The 21865-nt window shown below is 57.2% G+C and overlaps 7 protein-coding genes across 7 annotated transcripts; 2 read left to right on the top strand and 5 right to left on the bottom strand.

Annotated features, from left to right (window-relative positions):
- Positions 1–348: 348 nt before the first annotated feature.
- Positions 349–2570, bottom strand: TvLac2 (phenoloxidase). Its single transcript, XM_008038707.1, has 11 exons — positions 2271–2570; positions 2090–2210; positions 1926–2039; positions 1811–1874; positions 1662–1757; positions 1250–1604; positions 1141–1197; positions 881–1087; positions 707–829; positions 535–652; positions 349–479 (listed from the first exon to the last, which is right to left on the bottom strand). Exons 1-11 carry the CDS (start codon positions 2532–2534, stop codon positions 424–426), a joined length of 1575 nt encoding a protein of 524 aa, XP_008036898.1. The 5' UTR covers positions 2535–2570; the 3' UTR covers positions 349–423.
- Positions 2571–3432: 862 nt separating this feature from the next.
- On the bottom strand, positions 3433–4740 carry TRAVEDRAFT_165630 (uncharacterized protein). The gene is made up of 6 exons (XM_008038706.1): positions 4567–4740; positions 4402–4503; positions 4277–4353; positions 3667–4218; positions 3502–3592; positions 3433–3442 (listed from the first exon to the last, which is right to left on the bottom strand). The coding sequence occupies exons 2-4, from the start codon at positions 4471–4473 to the stop codon at positions 3789–3791; spliced, it is 579 nt and encodes a 192-aa protein (XP_008036897.1). The 5' UTR covers positions 4474–4503; positions 4567–4740; the 3' UTR covers positions 3433–3442; positions 3502–3592; positions 3667–3788.
- A 437-nt stretch (positions 4741–5177) lies between these two features.
- Positions 5178–12412, top strand: TRAVEDRAFT_45904 (Not1-domain-containing protein; the record flags this gene model as incomplete). Its single annotated transcript, XM_008038134.1, has 17 exons — positions 5178–5291; positions 5365–5948; positions 6014–6239; positions 6295–6759; positions 6814–6996; positions 7066–7337; positions 7392–9039; positions 9094–9324; positions 9376–9528; positions 9582–9720; positions 9772–9923; positions 9975–10271; positions 10322–10563; positions 10615–11208; positions 11265–11992; positions 12048–12328; positions 12386–12412. The coding sequence occupies 17 exons, from the start codon at positions 5178–5180 to the stop codon at positions 12410–12412; spliced, it is 6336 nt and encodes a 2111-aa protein (XP_008036325.1).
- Positions 12413–12712: 300 nt separating this feature from the next.
- On the bottom strand, positions 12713–16185 carry TRAVEDRAFT_36295 (uncharacterized protein; the record flags this gene model as incomplete). Its single annotated transcript, XM_008038017.1, has 15 exons — positions 12713–12761; positions 12818–13371; positions 13428–13638; positions 13691–13894; positions 13936–14028; positions 14087–14203; positions 14265–14322; positions 14379–14574; positions 14631–14731; positions 14787–15105; positions 15181–15393; positions 15450–15768; positions 15818–15941; positions 16000–16066; positions 16132–16185. The coding sequence occupies 15 exons, from the start codon at positions 16183–16185 to the stop codon at positions 12713–12715; spliced, it is 2679 nt and encodes an 892-aa protein (XP_008036208.1).
- Positions 16186–16581: 396 nt separating this feature from the next.
- Positions 16582–17904, top strand: TRAVEDRAFT_120374 (uncharacterized protein; the record flags this gene model as incomplete). The annotated part of the gene is made up of 1 exon (XM_008038705.1): positions 16582–17904. One exon carries the CDS (start codon positions 16582–16584, stop codon positions 17902–17904), a length of 1323 nt encoding a protein of 440 aa, XP_008036896.1.
- On the bottom strand, positions 17898–18427 carry TRAVEDRAFT_165619 (uncharacterized protein; the record flags this gene model as incomplete). The annotated part of the gene is made up of 1 exon (XM_008038704.1): positions 17898–18427. The coding sequence occupies one exon, from the start codon at positions 18425–18427 to the stop codon at positions 18020–18022; it is 408 nt and encodes a 135-aa protein (XP_008036895.1). The 3' UTR covers positions 17898–18019.
- A 267-nt stretch (positions 18428–18694) lies between these two features.
- On the bottom strand, positions 18695–20820 carry TRAVEDRAFT_70978 (uncharacterized protein; the record flags this gene model as incomplete). The annotated part of the gene is made up of 15 exons (XM_008038703.1): positions 18695–19091; positions 19150–19263; positions 19329–19391; positions 19449–19461; positions 19523–19552; positions 19622–19646; positions 19706–19851; positions 19906–20004; positions 20068–20153; positions 20218–20270; positions 20326–20345; positions 20406–20446; positions 20499–20548; positions 20601–20673; positions 20735–20820. 15 exons carry the CDS (start codon positions 20818–20820, stop codon positions 19031–19033), a joined length of 960 nt encoding a protein of 319 aa, XP_008036894.1. The 3' UTR covers positions 18695–19030.
- Positions 20821–21865: the final 1045 nt, after the last annotated feature.

The raw sequence follows: 21865 nt of genomic DNA, 5'->3' as shown, positions 1-21865 counted from the left end.
TGCCGTCATGGTGCAGAGAAGGTGGGTGAGAGAGCGGGAGATGGTGGTGGTCGAGAGTAACGGAGCAAGCTCACGGCCGACGCGTTTGAGTAATGGAACGCGATCAGTCACATTCACGTATCGCGCGCGTCACATCGCGGTAGACGAGGGCTCGGCGCCAAGTCTCGAGTCGCGAAGGACTTGAGAATCAATGGGTTCCGATAGCAATTGAGGTAAAGGCCAACGGCACTACCATGTATTACGGTGATAATTCGACTATACAGCTGTGTAAACTTTCTACAATCCAAAGTCCATGCAAGTCCATGTTCACGAAGAGACCGTAGTGTGAGAGAGGGGAGAGCGGGGGTTCGCAAATAGGGCGTTAGAAATAGCAAGTCGGTAAGTCAATGATTGAGGAAGCGTTGACGATCTCATGAGGCGTGTTCACTGGTCGTCAGCGTCGAGGGCGTCGTAGATGGGGCAAAGGTCCGACCACGCCTCTGTAACGGTACCCGGTCAGCGCAGATTTTGACGGGGCCGGGAAAATGTACTCACGGGGGACAGGGTTGTCGGCCTTGGTGTCGGGGATGTCTTCAGCCATGACCACGGCGAAGCCGGCCTCCAAGTGGAAGTCGATGTGGCAGTGGAGGAACCACGGACCAGGGTTGTCAGTCTGCAGGACTGTCAGCGACCGATTACACGGGAGGGGATAATGATAGCAACTCACCCTGAAGCGAATGGTGACGTTGTCGCCCGCTGCAGGGGTACCAGTGCTGACGACGTCGCGCCAGATCGGGTTGTCGTAGTTGTACTCAGTGCTGCCTGCGCTGCGCACGACAGCGAAGGTGTGCTATGTGGTTGTCAGTATGGGGTCAAATGGAACAAAAATACGATAACCTACACCGTGCAAGTGGAAGGGGTGGGGGGCACCGGGAGCACCAGTAGTCGCGGGGAACGAGAGCTCGATGGTCGAGTCCGACGGCAGGGCGTAGACGTCACCGGACGGGAGGAGGTCGCTGGCAGCCTGGGCGCCGCTCATGATTTGCAGCAGAACGGGGGTGGTGGGAGGCTGGAAGGTCGCGCCGTTGATGAAGAAGTTGGAACCGTTCTATGGGGAACCGTCAGTACGAGTCTTAGGAAAAGTTCGCGAGTAGCACGTACGAAGCTGAAAGCGAAGTTGATAGCCTTGTCAACACCGCCCGAGACAGCAGAGCCAGGCTGGAGAGCTGTATGAGCATGCCATCAAAGATGAAGTGCCAGTCAGACTTACCACCGGCATCGAAGCGAGAGGCTCAAGGTCGGTCTCCTTCAATGGCTTCGTGGAAGTAGCCTGCGTCGTCGTCGGCTCGGTGGGCGACGCGGTATCGTAGCGCAAGATCGCGGAGTTGATACCACCGTCGAAGCCCGTCGTGCCAAACAGAGGGTCTGCGCGGACCCAGTAATTACCGACGTCCTGGTTTGCCTCCAACACGAACGAGTAGCGCTGGCCGGCGAAGATCTGGATCGAGTCGACCTCGAGCGGCTTTGTGTTGACCGAGTCCGCCTCGATGATGGTCATCGAGTGGTCGTCGATGCTGAACGTGTACGCGGGGTCGCAGGACATCGACACCAGGCGGAAACGGTACCTATAAACCATATAGTTTGAGCAGCTGCGAGCAAGAGGAAGGTACAGCCGCTCTTACCGCTTGCCATGCGTGACGCTGATGACAGCGAGATCCGCGTTGGGGGTGGCCGCTGTACGGCCGAGCCCATTGATCAACGTCGCATCGGAGCCAGGACTGCAGGCCGTGGTCTGTGAGTAGAGAACAGACCGATCGACAATCGAACTTACGGGAAGGCTGGCCCAAGCTTGGCAGCAGTATGGTACCAGTCAGCGAGGGTGATGACGGTGTCATCTGGGCAGGATATCAGCGTAACGTCGAAGATACGTGCTCGGAGCTGCTCACCGTTGTCCACATCGTAGAGGCTGGCATGAGGGTCATTCGGGTCGTAGACGACGAATGGACCCCTCAACCCGTCACAGTACTGGGTAGACAGATGGCTGTGGTACCAGAACGTTCCTACATGCCTGTCAGTATGTCGCTCCTGGACACCCTCCAAAGTAACATACCGGCTTGGTCAGGGACCTGGAAGTCGTAAAGGAACGAATGCCCCGTCGCAATCGGGCACTGGTTCACGAACGCAGGGCCGTCCGCCCAGTTCGTGCCCTTCTGGAAGAAGCCGTGCCAGTGCTGCGAAGCGTGTACTTGCGTCAGCGCAGCCCATACCCCACGCCCAGATTAAATACTCACGATGCTGGTCGACTTAAGCATGGTGTGGTTCGACAGCTTGTTGACCACATTGATCTGGAAGCGGTCGCCCATCTGGCCCGTGATGAGAGGCCCGGGAGCCTGGTCATTCGCAACGACCGCCGCGCGAGAGAAACCATCGGGCGACACCACCGCGTTGGAGATCGTGAGGTCGAGCACAGGCCCGATTCCAGCCAACGCGTTGAGCGCGAGAGACACGGTCACGGCCAACGCCGCGAAGGAAGGAAGAAGACGCAGCCCAGTCATAGCGTTCTGTGTTCTACCCTCGAACAGAAGCGAAATAGAAAAGAAGAGTAGAAGCCCGAAGGAAAGGAGGCAGAGAGAGGCGAGAAGGAGTAAGCTGCCCGAAATCCAAGGAAGGGACTGAACGTGGTGCTTCGCCTCTCCCCTACCGCCTCGCCTTTATAGTGCGCGTCGGTGCTACGCGCGCGTGCCAAGCCATGCGCCGTCCCCGATGGATGTCGACGCGTTGCATCGACGGACTCCAAACAGCCGAGCTGGTTGCGCGCCGCCCCGGCCGCCTGCAGATGTCTCGCTGTGTCTCGGCGACGCGAGCGGCACAAGCGCAGGAGCCGCACAGATCATGCAGCCTCGGCGCACCGGCTGCGACGCTCGCGCGAAATGCCCTCGCGTCGTGAGAAGATCCCCGGGCCCTGGATGGGCGAAATGGCCTCTTCCCTGTGTTGCGGCGGTTCCGATGTCGAGAAGGGCGCTGGGTGATGAGCGTGGGGCGGACACTTCTTCGCCGCAAATGCTGCTGCGCTGATGGGCTAGTACTGAACTCACCCGTTTGCGATCGACACCGGCGGGCCCATTCCAACAAGCGGTGTACAAACGTACAATGATGGCGCGGGTACGTAGCGCAATTGACTCCGATGGGCCACGGAGGCCACGGCCGCGGGCGCATCAACGACTTGAATCTGCACAGCTTCGAGGGAGGTAAATTGTGCGTAGCGGCGTTGAGGCGCGTAGGCTTGGCAAAGGCGGACATCCCGCCCGCGCTGCCGTAACTGAAGATGCACGGGACTGCAAGGGTTGAGCAATACCGAGCAGAGGCCGGTGCTCGTTTCCTTCAGCGGGCATGTCTTGCAAGTGCACACCGCGCATCTGTGTAGGTGTAGCGCTCGAAAAGTGTTCTTCCGTGGTAGGCAACACTAAGGCAGTTACCAGTCAGTAATGTATCAAAGTTGTGAGGAGCGGACATCGGCCTCACCTGGTCAGCGCTCTAAAGCAACCCGCAACTTTCCGCGGAAACACACATGGATCTACAATGACATAGAAGCATCGCTGCAACTTCTCGTTTCCTTGGACATCGGTCAGAACGGGCTCGTCAGGTACGATTATTACTCATGTATAAAAGGTGCCCAGCCGTGCTCACGACCATTCTATGTACATCTAAGTCCGTGTGGGAGGCAGCTGAGTAAGGGGGGTCTCTGGTGGGAGCAGCAGCATTGTGGCCCGAGCGGCCGGTGCACTCGGACAAGCCGAGGTCTTCAACAACTACGATTCGGCGGGAGTCTGGTCTTGAGGTTCCTGGTTTAACCATGCTTCTCCCCTGGAGAACATATCACGATCGGGGAAGACCTCGAGGATCTCACACATGATGCCCAGTGTTTCGAGCCTGTACGTTCTCCTAAGTTCGCGTTTGCCGTTAACAGTTTCGGCGACAACGTTCAGAAGGGCGAAGTCTGGGTAGCGTCGGAGATGTCGGAATATCTGGCCAAGGGCGAAGCGTTCGTCGAGCAGAAGCCTCTCGCACTCGGGCGAAGTGACTGTGACTGAGGAAGTTGCGATGCATAGAATGCGTGTACCACACTTGAGGTGGACCTGGCGTGCCTGCTTGATGGGATTTTGAGGAGATGCGCTCGAGTTCCGAGGGCCAGTGTTGGAGTATATGCACTCGATGTTGATTGTTCTGGCGAAGAAAGCGCTGGGGACAACGCAGCCTGAATCAAGGAGAGCCAACAGATTGATGCGATTGAGCGTACCTGAGCAATCGCTGCAGGTCTCCTTGAGCGATCAACATAACTCTTTCCAAACCGGTGATATCGTTCGGGCAGTCAATCTATGACGCCATCAGTACAGTTCTTAACGCCCCGTGCCATTCACAAACTTCTACGGTGGTAGAGGCACCAGTATACGTGTCTCTTCCAGGCGCTGCAGGCGTCTGTGTGGACGAATTCATTTTGGTGCAGCTTATGCGAATGTGGTAACTCTATATGTATATGTAGAGTGAGGTTCCCCGGGACGATAGACAAGTGCAGATGACTGTACTTACACGGCCGGTGTCAACGTCCAACGGAGTTCGTGTATTGACGACGCCGGTATTCCTCTTCCTGGAGTTCCTGTCCAAAATACGCTCTACTGGTGCGAATTCCCAGAAGGGCAAGGGCTGAATAGGCTTGTGGAGGAGGATGAGAGATGGGACGACGTCAGGCTTGATTCTCGCGACTCTCCACGCGACCACGCGTGCGCGCTCAGGCACTCCCAGGCGCGCGCTTGCACCAGAGAGGGCACCGGTGGAGGCCTGCTTGCATCGCAATCAAGTGGTAACTGTATCGCAGCAGTGTTTCGTTCGTATGGGCGAGGGTGGATGAGAACATATCTGAGTTCGCAAAGTTGTGCACGAAGGATGGAGGCGTTGAGACCGGGACGGGTGGGAGAAGTTGCCGCCACTCGGATTGAAGCGGAGCTTGAACGGTGGGACGCGTGCTCACTGTCACTCAGCTTCGGTAAGGACTCTCTGCTCGCTGTTCAAGGCGACCTCGGTCTGTCTTGTCTCTCAGTTCGCCTTCTCGCCTACCCCCCAAACCCTCCAAAACGGCTTCTGGCAGCGGCCCCGCCGGTCGACGGATGACGGAGGCCTCAGCCAGGGCGCGCACGCCAGCCATGGACGGCACCGCCAGTCCTAACATACATACCATCGTCAAAGCCCAGATCGTCTTTCTTCTCTCAACGCTTACGGAGGACAACTTTGAAAGGAACCAGGTGGAAATCCGTTCGGTGCGTGTATGCGCGTTCTGTACCCCTTGGCGTGGTTCGCTCACATTCTTGTGTTTGATTTGCGCGTATGCAGTTGTCGGAGCAACATGGCATTGACACGTACCTCCACTTCATCCGCCGCCTCATCGTTCACTCCCACAGCAGACTCACCTCTACCGCCTCTCCCGCCGCGTTTGATCAATCTGCTGCCCTCACTTTTCGCTTGCTGGTGCAAGAAACTCAACGTCTTGCACGCGACCCCTTCCTTGCCGACAGGTTTCGAGATGGTATCGATCGTGGAGAAGGGGATGTCTTCCGCAACTTCGACTTCATCAAGTTTGCCGATCGCATTGGGCTCAGGCCGCTGGAAAGGCTCATCTTGGCGTCGTCCATTCTCGCGGCTCCCACGCGCAAAGAACTCGCGGCGCAGGCGGCGACAGTCATCCGGGTGGACTTCGAGAATGCAGTCTTAGCCTTGTGCCAGCATCCCTCCTTTGACCATGCCGATCTGAGCCCGAACCAGGTTGCCAAACTCTTGTCCAACTTGCTGGCGGAACCACCTCAGGACGCGCCGGTTTTGGATGCGACACAGAGGCAGGCTCTGATTCTGGCTGCGCAAGCCAAATACGGCTCAGAGATCGTATCCCCCATATTGCAACGCATCCTGCCCAATTTGAGGTACGTCCGCATTGTGTGATCAAGACACGCTTTTGACTTCACCAATACTGACTTGGGCCCGGCAGCCTGCCTAATGGGACTTCACTTGTGCAGGCACTGGTGCAGCTAGGTCCTGAGGCCACCGCAGACCCTGACGTCGTTCGTGCACTTTTCGTGCGATTCGGTCTGACAGAGAACAATCCGCCCACGGACGCTCAATTGGTTGAGGTTATCACTTCCCTAGCAAGGTTAGCGTCTGAGGGAACACATCTGCCGGATGTTGGGTCTGTTGTTCGAGCGTTGAACAGCTTGGTACGTCTTACGCGCAATGCTGCCGACTGATTACTGATATGTCACGTTCCATTAGAATGGCGAACTCAACTGGGCCGCAGCTATCAAGGCCTTCGACATGCCTGACCGCCAAGGCGTGGACACGGCGACGTTGAAGCTCCTGATTGCCATCCTCATGAATGCACCACGCGACGACAACCAGCACGCGGTCACGGGGTTCTGGCAGTTGTGGTCAAACACGCTCTATCAGCTCCGCCTCCTTGATGCACTCCTCTCCCTTCCCGCAGATACGTTCAACTTCGTAAACTTGCCTGGGCGGAAGATAGTCACAGTGGATGATGTCGCTGGCGCAAGTCCCACCATCAAGTCGCTCGCAGCCAACGTGCAAGGGCACACTTGGAACTCATTGGATTTGTTCGAGGTGCTCGTTCAAGCAGCGGACTTGAACAACCCAGATGTGGAGAATACGGTCCGTGAGATGCTTGACAAGGCGGTCAAGATCAGTGCCGAACTCGTTCACATGGGGCTGCTACAAGTGCCTGTGCGTCTCTCGTATCCCCTTTTGATGCAAATGTACTGACCTCCGCCTACCTAGCAATCACCCTGGAACGATATCCGTTTGGACTACACCCAGCGGCTTCTGGCTATGTTCCTAGCCGGGCACCCCAACCACCAGCTAGTGTTCATGAGGATCTGGCAGATCGAACCGGTGTATCTCACCAACGCTTTCCGCGATTTCTATGAGGAGAGCCCGTTGAACATTACGAGGATACTGGACGTTGCTCAAGACCTGAAGGCAAGTATATCGTGGTTGACCTGCTCACGTCTGATTAACACCCACTCACAGATCCTTGACTCCTTACTGGAAGTCCGGCCGTTCACGTTTGCACTGGATGTGGCTGCTCTTGCGTCTCGTCGCGAATATCTCAATCTCGACAAGTGGCTGGCAGACAACGTGTCGGCGCATGGAGCGGACTTCTTGCACGCCGTGATAGCCTTCCTGGACCTCAAGATGGAGAGTGAGAAAGCGCAGCGGGTTTCTGATCCCCCGGTCGACCCTCGCACCATGCAGCTTTCCCCGCAGACGATCACCATCTTCTTGCGAGTCCTGCGCAACAGGTACGTCATTATCACTCGGTACATTGAACATACGTTGAACGGCACGTTGCACAGCTCTGCTATCATGCACGAGAGTGATATCGACTACTGCCTCGAAGTCCGGAACGCGTGCCTCCAAATTCACCCTCGTTTGATGAACCTCATCCCCGGTTCGGATACGGAGCCTGGATTTGCGGTTGTCAGCTACTCCGCGGAAATCGAGACAGAGGTCGACGGCATCTACAAGCAGATGTACGACGAGCAAATCACGATCGACGACGTGATCAAGTTGCTGCAGCGCAACAAGACGTCCAGCAGCCCTCGCGACCATGAGATCTTCTCCTGCATGCTCCACTTCCTCTTCGACGAGTACAAGTTCTTCCAGCACTGCTACCCACCTCGCGAGCTTGCGATGACCGGTTACCTCTTCGGCTCGTTGATCCAGTTCCAGCTGGTCGACTTCATCCCCCTCGGCATTGCCATCCGTTATGTCCTAGACGCGCTTGGCTGCCCACCCGAGACGAACCTATTCAAGTTTGGTCTGCAGGCTCTGTCGCGCTTCGAGTCCCGGCTAGCTGAATGGCAGCCCCTCTGCCAGGCACTCCTCAAGATCCCCCACCTTCTTGAGGCTCGCCCCGAGCTAGCGGTCATCATCCAGCGCGCCTTGGTAAATGGTGATAGCAGTAGCAGCTCGGCTGACCTCCGCACCCTGCAGTCCGCGTCGATGCCCGAGACGCCTCCGGTCTTCACCGCAATCCAGCTGGACAGGCTTGACGGAGAGCCTGAGGCGCCGCCCGAGGAGGTTTCGGACAAGATCCTGTTCATCGTGAACAACCTTGCGCCGTCAAACTTCGATGCGAAGCTGTTGGAGATGAAGGGACAGTTCCAGGAGCAGTACTGCCGGTGGTTCGCCAACTACCTTGTGGACCAGCGTGTTAGCACCGAGCCCAACAACCACCAGCTCTACCTTCGGTTCCTGGAGGCGTTGAACTTACAACCGCTCTCCCACTTCATCTTGCACGAGACGCTCGTGAAGTCGGCTATCCTTCTCAACTCGGAGAAGACGATGCAACTTGGTTCGGAGCGGGCGATCCTTAAGAACGTAGCTTCATGGCTAGGAAGCATCACACTGGCACGGGACAGGCCGATCAAGCACAAGCAGCTGTCGTTCAAGGACCTCCTCATCGAGGGATATGATAACGGAAGGCTCATCGTCGCGATTCCCTTCGTCTGCAAGACCCTGGAGCCCGCCGCGAGGTCAAAGGTCTTCAGGCCACCCAACCCTTGGCTGATGGCCGTCGTCAGCCTCCTCACCGAACTATACCACTTCGCCGAGCTGAAGCTGAACTTGAAGTTTGAGATCGAGATGCTCTGCAAGGCGCTCGATGTCGACCTGGACATCATGCAGGCTACCACCATCCTCCGCAACCGCCCTCTCACCGACTCCCTCTCCGGCCCTCCCCTCCCAGACTACGTCGGCGACATAGACTCCCTGCCTATGGGTGGGTACGACCCTACCGCGCAGACTCCAGGAGATGCTCAGGTGTTACCTCTAGGCCCGTCCAGCCCCTCGGAGACGCAGCGTGTTCTTGGTGCCCACATCGAAAACATCCTGTCCAGCGTCCTCCCCCAGGTTACGTTCAGTCCGCAGTTGGCCCCCCTGAACACGAACCCGTCTTTCAAGCGCGCAGTGCATATGGCTATCGACCGCGCCGTCCGCGAGGTACGTGTTCACTTTGTTATGTATCGGGTTTTAGTAGTTGACCTCCCCATTTAGATCATTCTCCCGGTCGTCGAACGTTCCGTCACTATCGCTGGTATCTCGACGCGCGAGCTCGTCGCCAAGGACTTTGTCACCGAGTCGAGCGAAGATAAGATGCGCAGGGCTGGACACCTCATGGCGCAGAAACTGGCTGGCAGCCTTGCTCTCGTTACCTGCAAGGAGCCGCTGAAGGGCAACCTCGGCAGCCATATGCGGCACTTCCTTACCGAGTTTGGCTTCACGGAGGTAAGATAAATGCCAAGTACGCGAGACGCATGTGAGCTAACGTGCCGATAGCAAATGGTCCCAGACCAAGTTATCTTCCTTTTGGTCCAGGACAACATCGAGCTTGCGTGTAGCGCGATCGAGAAGGCGGCAATGGACAGAGCGGTCATCGATGTGGACGAGGGCTTCGCCGCTGCTTACGAGCTGCGTAGGCGTCACAGAGAGGTATGTGAAGCATCGGTGGTCTGGGTCGTTCGCCCGACTGATTATTTTTAAAGCAACGTCCCGGCCAGGCCTTCTGGGACAATGCTTCTCTGCAGTCCCCCATCGTCACCTCTTTGCCCGACCCGCTGCGCATTAAGGCGTCTGGTGTTCAGCCCAGCCAAATGCGGGTTTACGAGGAGTTCAAGGATTACAGTGAGTCTCGTCCACTTGCTAGATGATTATCCGCTCACCGTGTCCCGTTAGCCGAACCCAAGCGCGGCTTCACCAGCCGTCCCAACTCGACCGCCTCGTATACGCGCAATGATCAGATCGCCTCGCTGTACAGCCCGTCGCCCATGCCTGAGCAGCCATCTCAGAACCTCCTGCGACCCCAGGAGGCTATGGAACGCTTCAACGTAGGTTCTTTGCACGTTGCTTCGATATATGCCTTTAAACTCTTTCTGTAGGCCCTTGTCAGGGACCTCGAGGCCGTCCTTCTTCAGCTCCCCATCACCTCGCTCGCCGCTCTCCCTCCCAATCATGAGGTTCGCCACCTTGTCCGCCAAATCCTCTTCCTCGCCGTCGACTCCCTCGACCGGACGCGCACCCCTCTCCTCATGTCCCAGAAGATTGTGCAGCTCCTCTACAAGACGCCGTCGCAGCTTGGCCGCGAGATCTACGTCGCTCTCCTCGATCAGCTCTGCCATTCGTTCGAGGATGTCGCCAAGGAGGCAATCACTTGGCTGGTTTACGCCGAGGACGAGGTTAGTCAATGCTCATGATCGTGCCTATGTCCTTCTAATTCTCCGATTAGCGCAAGTTCAATGTGCCCGTCACTGTCACTCTCCTCCGGAGCGGTCTCGTCACCATCGTCCAGGAAGATCAACAGCTGGCGAAGCAGCTCTATACCGACCCGAGGCCTAGCTTGCAGACCTTCGCTGCTGGCCTTATCCGGGAGTACCTCGCCGCCGATCCGCCGTTGTCGACCCAAGGACAGTTCTCCTACTCGATGGAGATCCTCACTCAGCTTGCACAGTCGAACAAGGCGAACGATGAGTAAGTAAATTGTCAGATTGCACGTTACCCGGTTGCTGACCTGTACTGCAGAGTCCTCCGGCTCCTCGACGAGCTGCGCGGCGTTCGCCGGCCAGCTCAAGCAGCTGTGGAGGCTCAGCCAATTCGGCAGCCTTCCGTCAAGCCAGAGACGGAGAGTTTGCGGGAGAAGCTGTTCATTTGGTTCCAGCAATGGGTCAGCATCTACCAGCGGTCGCACTCGCCAGAGAAGTCGTTCGTGCCGTACATCACGCAACTTACTCGTCAAGGCATCCTGAAGGCCGAGGACACGTCTTCGTTCTTCTTCCGTGTCTGTGCAGAGTCGAGCGTCAACAGCTACATCAAGCACGTCAACGCAGGGGAGTTTGGCTTCGCCTTCCAGGCCCTCGACGCCATGTCGCGCTTGATCGTGTACATCATCAAGTACCACGGCGACGCGTCTGGGGTCAACAACGACCAGGCGAAGGTCCACTACCTGACGAAGATCCTGTCCATCTTCGTGCTCGTCCTTGCGAACATGCACGAGGAGCAGGGTCCCGCCTTCCAGCAGAAGCCGTTCTTCCGGTTCTTCTCCAGCCTGTTGAACGATCTCCACTCTATCGAGAGCAGCCTCGGCACCGCGTACTTCCAGCTCTTGTTGGCCATCGGGTATGTGTTCGCATGTCCACAATCATACGAAGCTACTTTCTGACATCGGAATATAGGGATACATTCAGCTCGTTGCAGCCGACGTACTTCCCGGGCTTCGCCTTCTCGTGGATGAGCTTGATCTCTCACCGCCTCTTCATGCCAAAACTGCTCCTGTCCGACGGCAGGGAGGGTTGGTCTGCTTTCTATAAGCTTCTACTCTCCTTGTTCAAGTTCCTGGGGCCCTTCCTCAAGTCGGCTGATCTCCAGGCGGCTGGGAGGGACCTGTACAGGGGCACACTCCGCCTTCTCCTTGTCCTCCTTCACGACTTCCCCGAGTTCCTTGCCGAGTACTACTTCTCACTTTGCGACGTCATCCCCCCGCGTTGCATTCAGCTCCGCAACATCATCCTCAGCGCCTACCCTCCTAACATCATCCTACCCGACCCTCATCTCCCCGACATCGACTTCGAGTCGATCCCCGAAATGGGCCCTATCCCACCCATCCTCTCCGACTTCGCAGCGGGCCTCCGTGCCGGTGATCTCAGGCTGTACCTCGACCAGTTCCTGTTGAACAGGAACTCTCAGCCCACGTTCCTGTCCTCACTCAAGGATCGTCTCCTTGCCCCACCTCAGGAGGCCGGAGCTGAGCCTTACAACCTGTCTCTCATCAACTCCCTGGTCATGTACATCGGAGTGTCCTCGGTGGCTCAGGCTAGAGCGCGCAGTGCAGGCCCGCTGTTTGTCCCTACGGACCCCGGCGCTATGGCTCTGCACTACTTGGCGACCAACCTGGACGTGGAAGGTATGCTTGGTCAGCGAAATATGTTTGGGCACGTACTTAACCACTGCATTGATAGGCCAGTACCACTTGCTCAACGCGATGGTCCTCCACCTGCGCTACCCGAACGCGCACACCCACTGGTTCACGTTGCTTATGCTCCACCTGTTCCACGAGATCGAGGCCGACAGCTTCAGGGAGGTTATGACCAGAGTCCTGCTCGAGCGGTTCCTCGTTCATCGCCCTCACCCTTGGGGAGCCCTGGTGACGTTCATCGAGCTCCTGCGGAACCCGAAGTACCAGTTCAGGCAGCAGGACTTCGTCAACGTCGCGCCCGAGGTTACCCTTCTCCTCGAGAACGTATGTGTGCTCTTATATGCCTCGTATACAGCAACTAAACATTCATGTGATACGCAGGTCGCTCGGTCTATCTTCACCTCGTAGAGCACCCCCTCCGTAACGACCATCCGCCGAGACACCGGTCCCACATCTTGCTGTCGCTGTCGCTATCTGTGATATATATCCCGCTCGTCCTCCCTTTCTCCATTTTGGGCTGTGTTTCCATTGCACTGTATTGTAACAAGATTTCTCCCCTCTCGCACTGTTACAAAAGGCATACGTGACGGCTTGAACTTTGCTTACGGTCGGCCTGACGAATCCACCACGCTCCTCCACGACCTACTCTAAATGTGTCATGTATATTCCGTAGTGATGTATCACCCATACATACCTCTTGTCGTAATCTTAGAATGCGGACATGCCCTCGTTCCAGCTCCAGTCGTTACCCCAGACCCTGTGTACGCAAGCCCGTGTCAATACGAAATGCCTTGTTGTTCGGATGATGCTTACCCGGCACCCTCCACTCCTCCTGCACCTCGTTCGTCAGCGTGAGCTCCAACGACAATCCAGTCTGGAACGTTAATCCCGGTGCGGATGGGGAAGAGACGTAGGCCGCGCTCTAGTCCCGCGGGCCCACCGCCGTACACAAACAGCACGGAGGCGTCCGCGCGCGTGGGGTGTGGGTGTAGGAAGAGCGTCGCCGTGTTCGGCTCGTTCAGGAGACGTCCCTGCAGTTCGAGTGTGCCGCCCCGCATTTGAAACGGAGTCTCCGCTTTCCCCAATATCGACTTCGCGAACGAGCTCAATGAGCCCTGCTCTAGGACCACAACATTGCCAGGACTCAGGGACGAGCCGTCCAGCCTCCGCGAGGCCTCTTTGACATCGATAATCTCCGCGTCCAGTCTATGGTAGACGTTGAGGTTATGAGCCAGACGTAATGCTGCTGATAGCTCCGCGCCCTGCTGCTTCGCCGGTATCACGATGGTGAGCAGTCCCGGAGAGCTGAGTATACTGGCCATCCGCCCGCATGGAGACGGTACGTTGATCTCGTCCGAGGAGTGTGGCTGTTTGAACCGCGGTCAGTTGCCTCTTAATCATTATGGAGGCAACGGATGCCTACCGTCCAGCGGCCGTCTTCTCGCGAGAGTGCTAAGGTGAAGTCAGTCAAGTTCCACGTCCCTTCGTCTAGCTCAAGCCGTTGGCCGTCGAGCACAAAGGGTGTGTTCCGTACTTGCACCGGGAGCGCGCCGATACGGACGGAGAACGCTTTCACGTTGCTCGTCCGTACCTGGATCGCCCCTTGCTTCAGGTCCACAGTAAGCCTAGCGAGCCTATCACAGCGACGTTATGAGCGGTGACGGATGAGAGCAGACAATTCCATACCTGCCGGGAACACGAAGACTGTGGATTGACCAGCCGTGCAGGGAGCCAGAGTCGCTGGGGAGCGCCACAGTGAGCGTGAAACTCGACGAAATCGTGCCGCCCTCTGCGCCTGTGTTATCGAGCGTTTTGGTCACAAACGACCGGGCTTGGTCGCTGGAGAATATGGATGGATACCAATGCGGCTCGCCCGGGTCCTCGCGAAATCTACACGAGGGTTAGAATCAAAATAGGGAGCCCCGACGGACCTCACGTACGTCACGTTGGCGTCAGGGTTCCATGTCTTCAGTACCGAAACAGCTTCTCGTGTATGCCATACAGGAACGTTGTCGTCGTCACCGCTATTGTGGCTAGATCAACCACAAACCACCAAAGAAACTCGTAACAGCACGAACGTACCCATGTATCGCAAGTATTGGGGTATCGACAAGGTTAGACAAAAATAGGTCGTTGTCATCCGGTGTCAAAGACGAGTCCAGGATAGCCCGCAGTCCGGGATCAATGTAATGAGCAGACCTACGGCGAGGTGTGCGTCAGCATCCCCAGAGCGAACAGATATTTTAGGATGATCACCGACCTCGACTGGACCCACGGAACGTAGGATTGGGATTTGATGTATCCTGCAGCTGGTACGACTACACGTTGAACTAGGTCAGCCTCGACTCGCACTGCAGTCTCATATACGACATACCCCCGATCACTCTATCCGGGAATCTAGCGGCGATATGCCAGGCCCCCTGACCGCCGTTCGAGTGGCCTATCAGGAGAACCTTTGATTTCGGGGCAATAGCCCAATCCTGCCACTCGTCTCTCCGACTAAGAATGTCGTACAACGCGTCTACCGTGCCCCATGCGTCATGCATGCTCGGCCCGTGCCAATCCATGCCCTGGTCAAACAGCATAAGTAAGTTACAGGTAGCGGGAAAGATTGTCTGCAAGCTACCCATGGAGTGCGACCGGACGGCGTGATGATCCAGCTGTGCTGCTCACGTGGTATAGCTTGGATCCAGAAGTCGTGCTCGAAAATGTCCACACCCGCCCCGTCTACATGGTACTTAGGTTGAGTTGATGGGCCAAGACAGCAAGCGAGTGCACTTACGTAGAGCGAGAACAGGAGGCCGAGGGGCCCCAATGTTGGGTTCATCCGGCGGCGCTACTTGGAATGCCGTCGGCGTAGTCGACGCGAAGAAATACGAGGCTTTGATGCTGAAAGACTGGTCGCGCGCTGCCGTCCAAGGGGCCGTGTTCCGCACTGGTATCACGACCTCAATCACGGAGGTTGCGTGGTCCGATGCCAGTTCCAGCGCGAATGTCAATTGCTCGACTTCGACAGGCTGGGTCTGGGTCAACTTGATTGGAACCGCGCGGTGCTGGTTGGGAGCTAATCGCGTCGGTTGCACCAAGTCAAGCTCTATACGCTATACCGTCGTCAATTTTTGCCAAACGGGCAGTGACCACTACGATGGGCTTACTCCAGCTAATTCTTGCGGAACGGTGATGCTCTTGACTGTCCACCAACCATTAGCACTATAGAGGCCAACACCCAAAGCATCTCCAAAAGCCCAGCCGTCTACGAGATCGCAAGAAACATCTTGGGAGGCATCCCGTCTGACGGAAGGTGTGGACTGTTCGACCCCGACCGTAAGGGTGATTGAGACTGTGGGCGTATTCCCTCCGGCGTGGACAGGGTCTCCAAAGAGTCGAATCTGCGCTACATGGTGAGCATTTCCGCACCGAACGGCTGACGATTTCATGAGTTCACCTCGTAGTCTCCGCTGACAAATATGCTGTAAGTTGTTGGCGCAGTGCGCGATGGGGAAACTGGCAAAGCCACTACATTCACGGGCGATCGCGCCATATCATAGATATTGCCGGCATGCCACTCGGGTACGAGACCATTTGGGAGTTCCCCGACAGGGACCACGGCAAAGAAGGAGCCTTGCAATAAGTTCACGAGTAATTGAGGGGGCTCTTCCGGGAGCTCCTCTGCTTCACTGGGCGGGTATACAGTCACGGTCGAACGGAGCACGCTATGGTGCTGCAAGGCTGCCCAGCCTTCAGTCGCACGAAGCGACTCCCACCTATGCAGAACGCATCAGCTACGCTTGGGGATAGAAAGAACCGCCTTACCTGACGTCTGGGAAAGATACCTTGAGGATCCCATCATCCTGGGAGCGAGCTTTCGTCCAACCGACAAATCCTCCGTCGGCGTATGCGGAAGGATAAGTTGCATTGAGGTCGATGGGCTGGGAAACTGTTCCACAAATTCATATGTTTCACAAAGCATGCAGTACATGAATGGGTATATTCACGGTTCAATGGAAAGCATGGCGAGAGGAAGTGCTGCTCTCGAGCATGGATCGGAAACGGGCCAAGAACCTTCGAGATCGAGCATTGAGTGAGATCGTATGTTTCCTCTTGACCACCACCAAGTGTTAACTCACATCCCACTCTGGAGACACAGACACCTTCCAACCTCTATGGGCTTTCTCAGGCATGACTGTCAAGACTGTTTGCGCGTCGTCCGACAAGCTGGACGTGGAGGCCAAGAGCACCTGTGCGGTTGAGAGAAGACTGACGAGCTGTAGCCTCCGAGGGAGCCGCATTCTATGGGAGGTTCACGCGACCAGCATAGGTTCAATGACGCCAGAAAGTCACAGGTACGCGCGATTCTTTGCCTCGCGTTGCACTTGTGGTGCAAACGGGCGAACGGGCGCAAGCTGAGTGGCTGTTATGATGGTGGTAGCGGTAGAAGGTGAGTAAGCAATGTCATCCTCCTGCTCATATGCTGAAAGGACTTCGCAGTCGGCGGTTGGCGATGGGCACAAACCTTACGATGCAACGGGCCATGGCCGTTTCTGGCCTATCCATCCCACCCTCATCGTCGTGCTGCGATGTCCGAGACTTCGGCACCAGAACTGCATGCCTTCGCCGAGAGACTACGACTCCTCCTTCCGCCACTCCTATCGACACAGCGATCGTCATGGGAGCAAGGCATTTGCGCTCAGGCACTGTTGGAATGCCACCGCTTCCTCTCCGGAGCAGGTGTAGACCTGGGTCCTGGTGCGCTCGCCATACCCTACGACTTCGTGCAATGGATATACGGGCTTGCCCATGACTCTCTAGTGCGCCAGGCTACGGATGGACGGCTGTCGGTCCTTCTGAACGGGGACGGCGCATCCGATGCAGGAGCACTCGATCCCGCATGTATGGGAGAAGCGCTATACTATCTGTGCTCTATCGAAGCTCAAACCACGACGCTCTTCCCAAGCCCTCGCGGCGCTACCAGCAAGTGCCTCCTGGACGGCGTCGGGAAGATGCTGGACTACGTTATGCACAAATGCCCTCGAGCTCCCAACTCTCTGCTCTCGCACCGCACCGATGCTACTGAGATATGGTCGGACACTGTTTACATGCTCCCCCCGTTCCTCGCCTCCGCCGCCGCGTTCTACACGCTCCCGCTCACACACCCGCTCTCTGCGGAGTGTCCGAAACCGGACACCGCCCGCGCGCTGCTCAATATGGCTCTGCAGCAGATCATTCTCGCCGCAGACGTGCTGCAGTCCCCTGCGGGGGAATGGTCGCACATCCACGACCTCGAGTCCCGCACGTTCAAACGCGTCGCGTTCTGGGGCGTCGGGAACGGTTGGGTCTGCTGCGGGATCGTCCGCGTCCTCTCCACGCTTGTGTATAACACGACCCTTATGCACGCGCCACACGTCGATCTTCGCGCGCTCGGTCTCAACCCCACAGGGGACGACGAGCTCGTTCCGCTCCTCCAGCGTGTCTACGACATCCTCCTGCGCACGCTCCGCGCGTGTCTCCCATACGCCCTCCCATCTGGGCTGTTCCCGAACGTCCTCGGGGACCCCGACGCATTCCCGGAGACGAACCTCGCGCAGATGCTCGCGTACACGCTCTACAGGCTCGCCGACCTGCACGCGTACAGTTCGCGCTTCCGCATGCTCGGGCTGCCGGGTCCGGAGCCTGGCGAGGGGGAGGAGTGGGTGCGACGCGCGGGCGTGCTGCGCGAGGCGGCGGTGGGCATGACGGACCGCTGGGGGTTCGTGCGCGACGTGTGCGGGAGTCCGAAGTTCGACAGCCCGGGAACGGCGGCAGAGGGCCAGGCGTGGGGGGTGCTGATGGAGGTCGCGCGAGCGCAATACTTGTTGCACAAGCGTCTGGAAGAGCGGGTGCTAGCCAGGAGGGCCGTTTAGGTGTGCGGTATCGATACTGTCCCGACGAATGTGAGCAGCGAATGTCGCTATTGCAAATGATCCGTGCCCCACGTTTTGTAGGCAACGGACAAAATCGTACAAGCTCGGAAGACCCTCACTTGATGTACAGATCCTCAAGCGTCGTCATCGCAGCCCCATACTCATAATCGTCCACTAGCCTAGCATCGTGCAGCGCCTCGAGCGTGTCCACGACCCAGTCCTGGCAGCTCCAGGTGGAGATCCCGTTCTGCATCGGCTGCCCCTCCACCACCTCCCTCGCCTCCGTCACGTCCGCCGCGCCGTCGATGATGCAGACGTCGATCTGCCGCTCGAACGTGTCCAGCGCCTTCGGGTCCTCCTGGCGGACGTCGAGCACGAACTGCTCCTCTGCGTTACCGGCGGCCTGGTAGAGGATGTGCTGGACGTCGTGGCCGTGGGTGATGCGCAGGTAGATGGCCCAGTGGCATAGCGTCTTCGCAGACGGCGTCGAGAGGATGACAGAAATCTCCGCGGACTGGTGCATGGCTTGCGTGGATTGTGGATCTGCTCGGCAATTAGTGGCGTTATCGGTTCTGGAATGGAGGTGAGGTGCTCACGATTGAAGGTGTGTTATATATGTACTGTTGTACCGCCGCGGCTGTCTTGCGCTTTGAAGGCCACAGCACGTCGAATTCAGTGGTCATTAATGCTACCGCTCATTTTCCCGCAGTCATGTGCAGTGAGAGATGATGTCGCACGGGCGCATTTGAGGGAGGCGTCTAGCTAGATGTCCGTCTTTTGTGTGAGTAGTGGTCGTATAAATACGATGTGGTGCATACCAAGGCGAAGTGCGATATGTACATGTGAAGTAAATGACCTATTAGATACAGCAGCAAGTCCATTGACACCAGTCTACCAGTGTGATCCGAGGAATGTGAAGGGGTAGTAGTGAGGGGGATAGGGTAACGCTGTAAGGGATACGATGGGCGGGATGGGTGCGCGAAGTGCAGGTGTCCAGGCTACACGAAAGCGGTTGTCAATACCTACGGTGCGGTTCCCCGGCGGTTCGAGAAGGACCCGCTGCATCACTCCCATTTATATACTGCGATGGATGACCGCGACGCGCAGCGAGTTGCGCGAGATGTCGCTATACGACTGTGGCGACCTCCGTCTGTGCGCTCTTGCGCGTGTCGAGGGAATTCCCTTGTCTGCGCCACACGGTCAGCGATCGACGGTCAGCGGCGAGTACTGGGCATGACAACTCACGACTCAAGCACGATGTTCGTGGTGAGCGCAACGCGGTGCGAACGCGAGCGCGTGCCGGTGTGCACGGCGATGCCTAGCGTGCTGCCCTGCTCGCGTTCACGCATCGCGCTCCGGCTGCAGCACGGGTACGGGTGGGGGTCAGACACTGGTAGAGTAAGGGGCGGGAACTCAAGACGTACGGGGCGGAGGCGTAGTATTCTTCTGGCTCCAAAGAGAGTACTGCGGCAGAGGACATGATTACGCTAGTCGTTTATTGGAGGTGAATGCAACATAGAACGTGCATGATGATAGGCTCGTACCTAACGGTGGTCGCTTCGGACGAGTAGGGTGAGGTAAGCACGTCTCTTCATGATTCGAGGTGAGAAGATCCTACCTGGCATGGAAGCAATGACGTTCATAATAACTACGCGGCCACACCAACGGCGTCAATTCCTGCCTGCTCTCGGTATAGACATAGTTGTTGCAGACCCACCGTTCAAATTCATGATCGGAAACACCTGCGTCTGCGATGAGTGCCAACCCTTGAGGACACGCATGAATAAAGCTAGACACACACCGCAGCGGGAATGTTGACGAGGAACGTTGCCGCACAGTACCATAGGCACTGCTCCGAGAGCGTGGTACCAATCATGCTCTTCAGCGCGGCCTTGCGCCAGAGCCCACAGATCGTGAGCACGAGGATCGCGAGGTCCATTAGAATCGCTGCGTCCTGACGTCAGCATTGCGGGTCACCGGGGGCGGGAAAAGCGGACTGACTGTACATGTAAAAGATGAACATCGTGACGTTGCTGGAGCGAACGACAACGCAAGACTCCACGACGGGATCCCATCCGGAGGTCACACTTTGTGCGCCCTCTGCATGGCGCAGGCATTTGCTTAGGTGATACAGCGTGGTTGAACAGACGGCCGAGAACTCACGGACGGCGACAAGCACGGCGTGCCCGACACATGCAGCGGACAGCACCCACACGACAATCTTGTTCATGTCGCGCCAAATGACATAACTGTGAATTCGCGAGATATCAGGCTTGCATTACGACCCTTGGACTGTATGTCTGGCCGACACACCTCCGTATACCCAGGTTAAGCGTCGAACAGAAAGAGGCAGCGCTTCCTAGAACCTAGGGAGGGTGAGCGCTCGCTACACAGTAATTAGCATACAACGAGTGCGCCTACCGCCAGAATTTTGTACGCGACTACAAAGCCGTGGCTCAGTACATGATCGGAACGCGCAGGGCAAATGTAACAAAACATACTATCGCACGAGATTTTATGCTTGAAACGGTTCGATATGACGCTGACAACACAGATTCGTAAGATGGCGGAAATAGACGGGTGCTGTTACCCACAAAAATAGCAGTGTAGTGAGGATGGCATAACGGCCAAAGAGGTATGGAATCTGAGAGATGGAGTATCGGCGAGCATTCGTACGAGTGGTATGGGAGACATACCAGAGCAGGACTAAATCGGCGCTTGCGAGTGAGAAGAGACCACTCGATCGTCATGCGCGTGATGAAGTGGTTCCTGCGAGATTAGCACGGCGACTCAGCGCATCTCCGGACAGGGGCTTGCGAGGAGAACGGACCCGAAGAAGCCCAGGAGGAAAACAGCATTCTGAGCATAGAGGAAGGAACAGAAGGCGATGACCGAGGGGTCGTGCCAGTCCACCATGCGGACGCCAGGGAGAGAACGAAGAGGGGGGCACGGACGCGGACAAAGAGAGCAGTTATAGGGTGATGGCCGGACGTGTGCGCGCTCGGATAGCAGCTAGATGTGTCTCATGCAACCTGCGCTGCGTCAAGGCAGACAGCTGAGGAGGCGAGCAGCGGGCATACGGCCGAGGAGGCGAAGAGGAGGAAGGACGGGAGATGGCGGGAGCTAAGTAAGGGAACAGCATAGGACGCGTGCGACGGCCGGAGACTCGTACGCGGTCGCGCAGGCCGCCTCCGCCGCCAGAGAGGCAGGAGAGAGCTAAGGGGTTTGATCTATTGACGTCGTTTTACGCTAAACCGGCCCTAAACTAGGTAATAATACGTAACTCGTAGACCTCGAATCCAACATAGACAGCCCCGAGAGCGCAATACATTTGACCCCGTCGTAGCCTATACCCACACGCTGTTCACATCTTCTGTAGTCCTAGTCGCTCTGCGGCACATCGGCAGGTTGCGTGCGTAAACCTCGCATGATGGGAGGGGAAAGCCGCGTAGCTCGCGGGAAACCTCGGCCAGGAGAGCCACTGCTGCAGACACAGACAGCGTCTCGACACGCACACGCAACCCAGAGCAACAACTAACAAAAGATGCAGTCAGCAAGGGTTTAGACTCCGGGGGTAGGTCACAGGTGATCGGGACCGGCGGCGCCCCAACAAGGCAACCACTCGCAGTCCTGTCCGCGGCGCTCCTGCGCCAGTCTAATGATAGACGTGAACGGAAGCACACACCTTGTGCCAATGTATGGCGCCACCGGTTGCCATCCGGAAGGCATTCGGAATTCGCCCGACTATGTCAGGCCCTCCCAGCCACGTCCTGTTCGGGCGCGTTGTCTTGGGGTAGTAGGGGTGGGGTTGTGTCGCACAGCTCGAAGATGTCGGCGACGTAGCTCGCCAGTATGGGGAGCGTTGTCGAGCCGCGGAGGAGCATGTCGAGGAGAACGACACTTGATAGGCGAAAATGCGCCTTTCGTAAGGAGGGCACCGCCGTGAAGACGGCTTGGAGGA

The sequence above is a fragment of the Trametes versicolor genome (assembly GCF_000271585.1).
Source record: "Trametes versicolor FP-101664 SS1 unplaced genomic scaffold TRAVEscaffold_4, whole genome shotgun sequence".
In the NCBI taxonomy this organism is placed as follows: Eukaryota; Fungi; Basidiomycota; class Agaricomycetes; order Polyporales; family Polyporaceae; genus Trametes; species Trametes versicolor.
Note: the sequence above shows the minus strand (reverse complement) of the source record. Positions and strands in the feature narration are given on the sequence as shown.

What these genes read in the sequence shown, in the direction of transcription:
- TvLac2 (XM_008038707.1), bottom strand. Translation starts at nt 2,534, where the DNA reads ATGACTGGGCTGCGTCTTCTTCCTTCCTTCGCGGCGTTGGCCGTGACC. An exon ending in AAGCTTGGGCCAGCCTTCCC is followed by an intron (nt 1,758 to 1,810) that starts GTAAGTTCGATT and finishes CACGGCCTGCAG; the next exon opens with TCCTGGCTCCGATGCGACGT. An exon ending in CTCTCGCTTCGATGCCGGTG is followed by an intron (nt 1,198 to 1,249) that starts GTAAGTCTGACT and finishes ACAGCTCTCCAG; the next exon opens with CCTGGCTCTGCTGTCTCGGG.
- TRAVEDRAFT_165630 (XM_008038706.1), bottom strand. Translation starts at nt 4,473, where the DNA reads ATGAATTCGTCCACACAGACGCCTGCAGCGCCTGGAAGAGACACGTAT. An exon ending in GTGCCTCTACCACCGTAGAA is followed by an intron (nt 4,354 to 4,401) that starts GTTTGTGAATGG and finishes ATGGCGTCATAG; the next exon opens with ATTGACTGCCCGAACGATAT. An exon ending in GACCTGCAGCGATTGCTCAG is followed by an intron (nt 4,219 to 4,276) that starts GTACGCTCAATC and finishes CGTTGTCCCCAG; the next exon opens with CGCTTTCTTCGCCAGAACAA.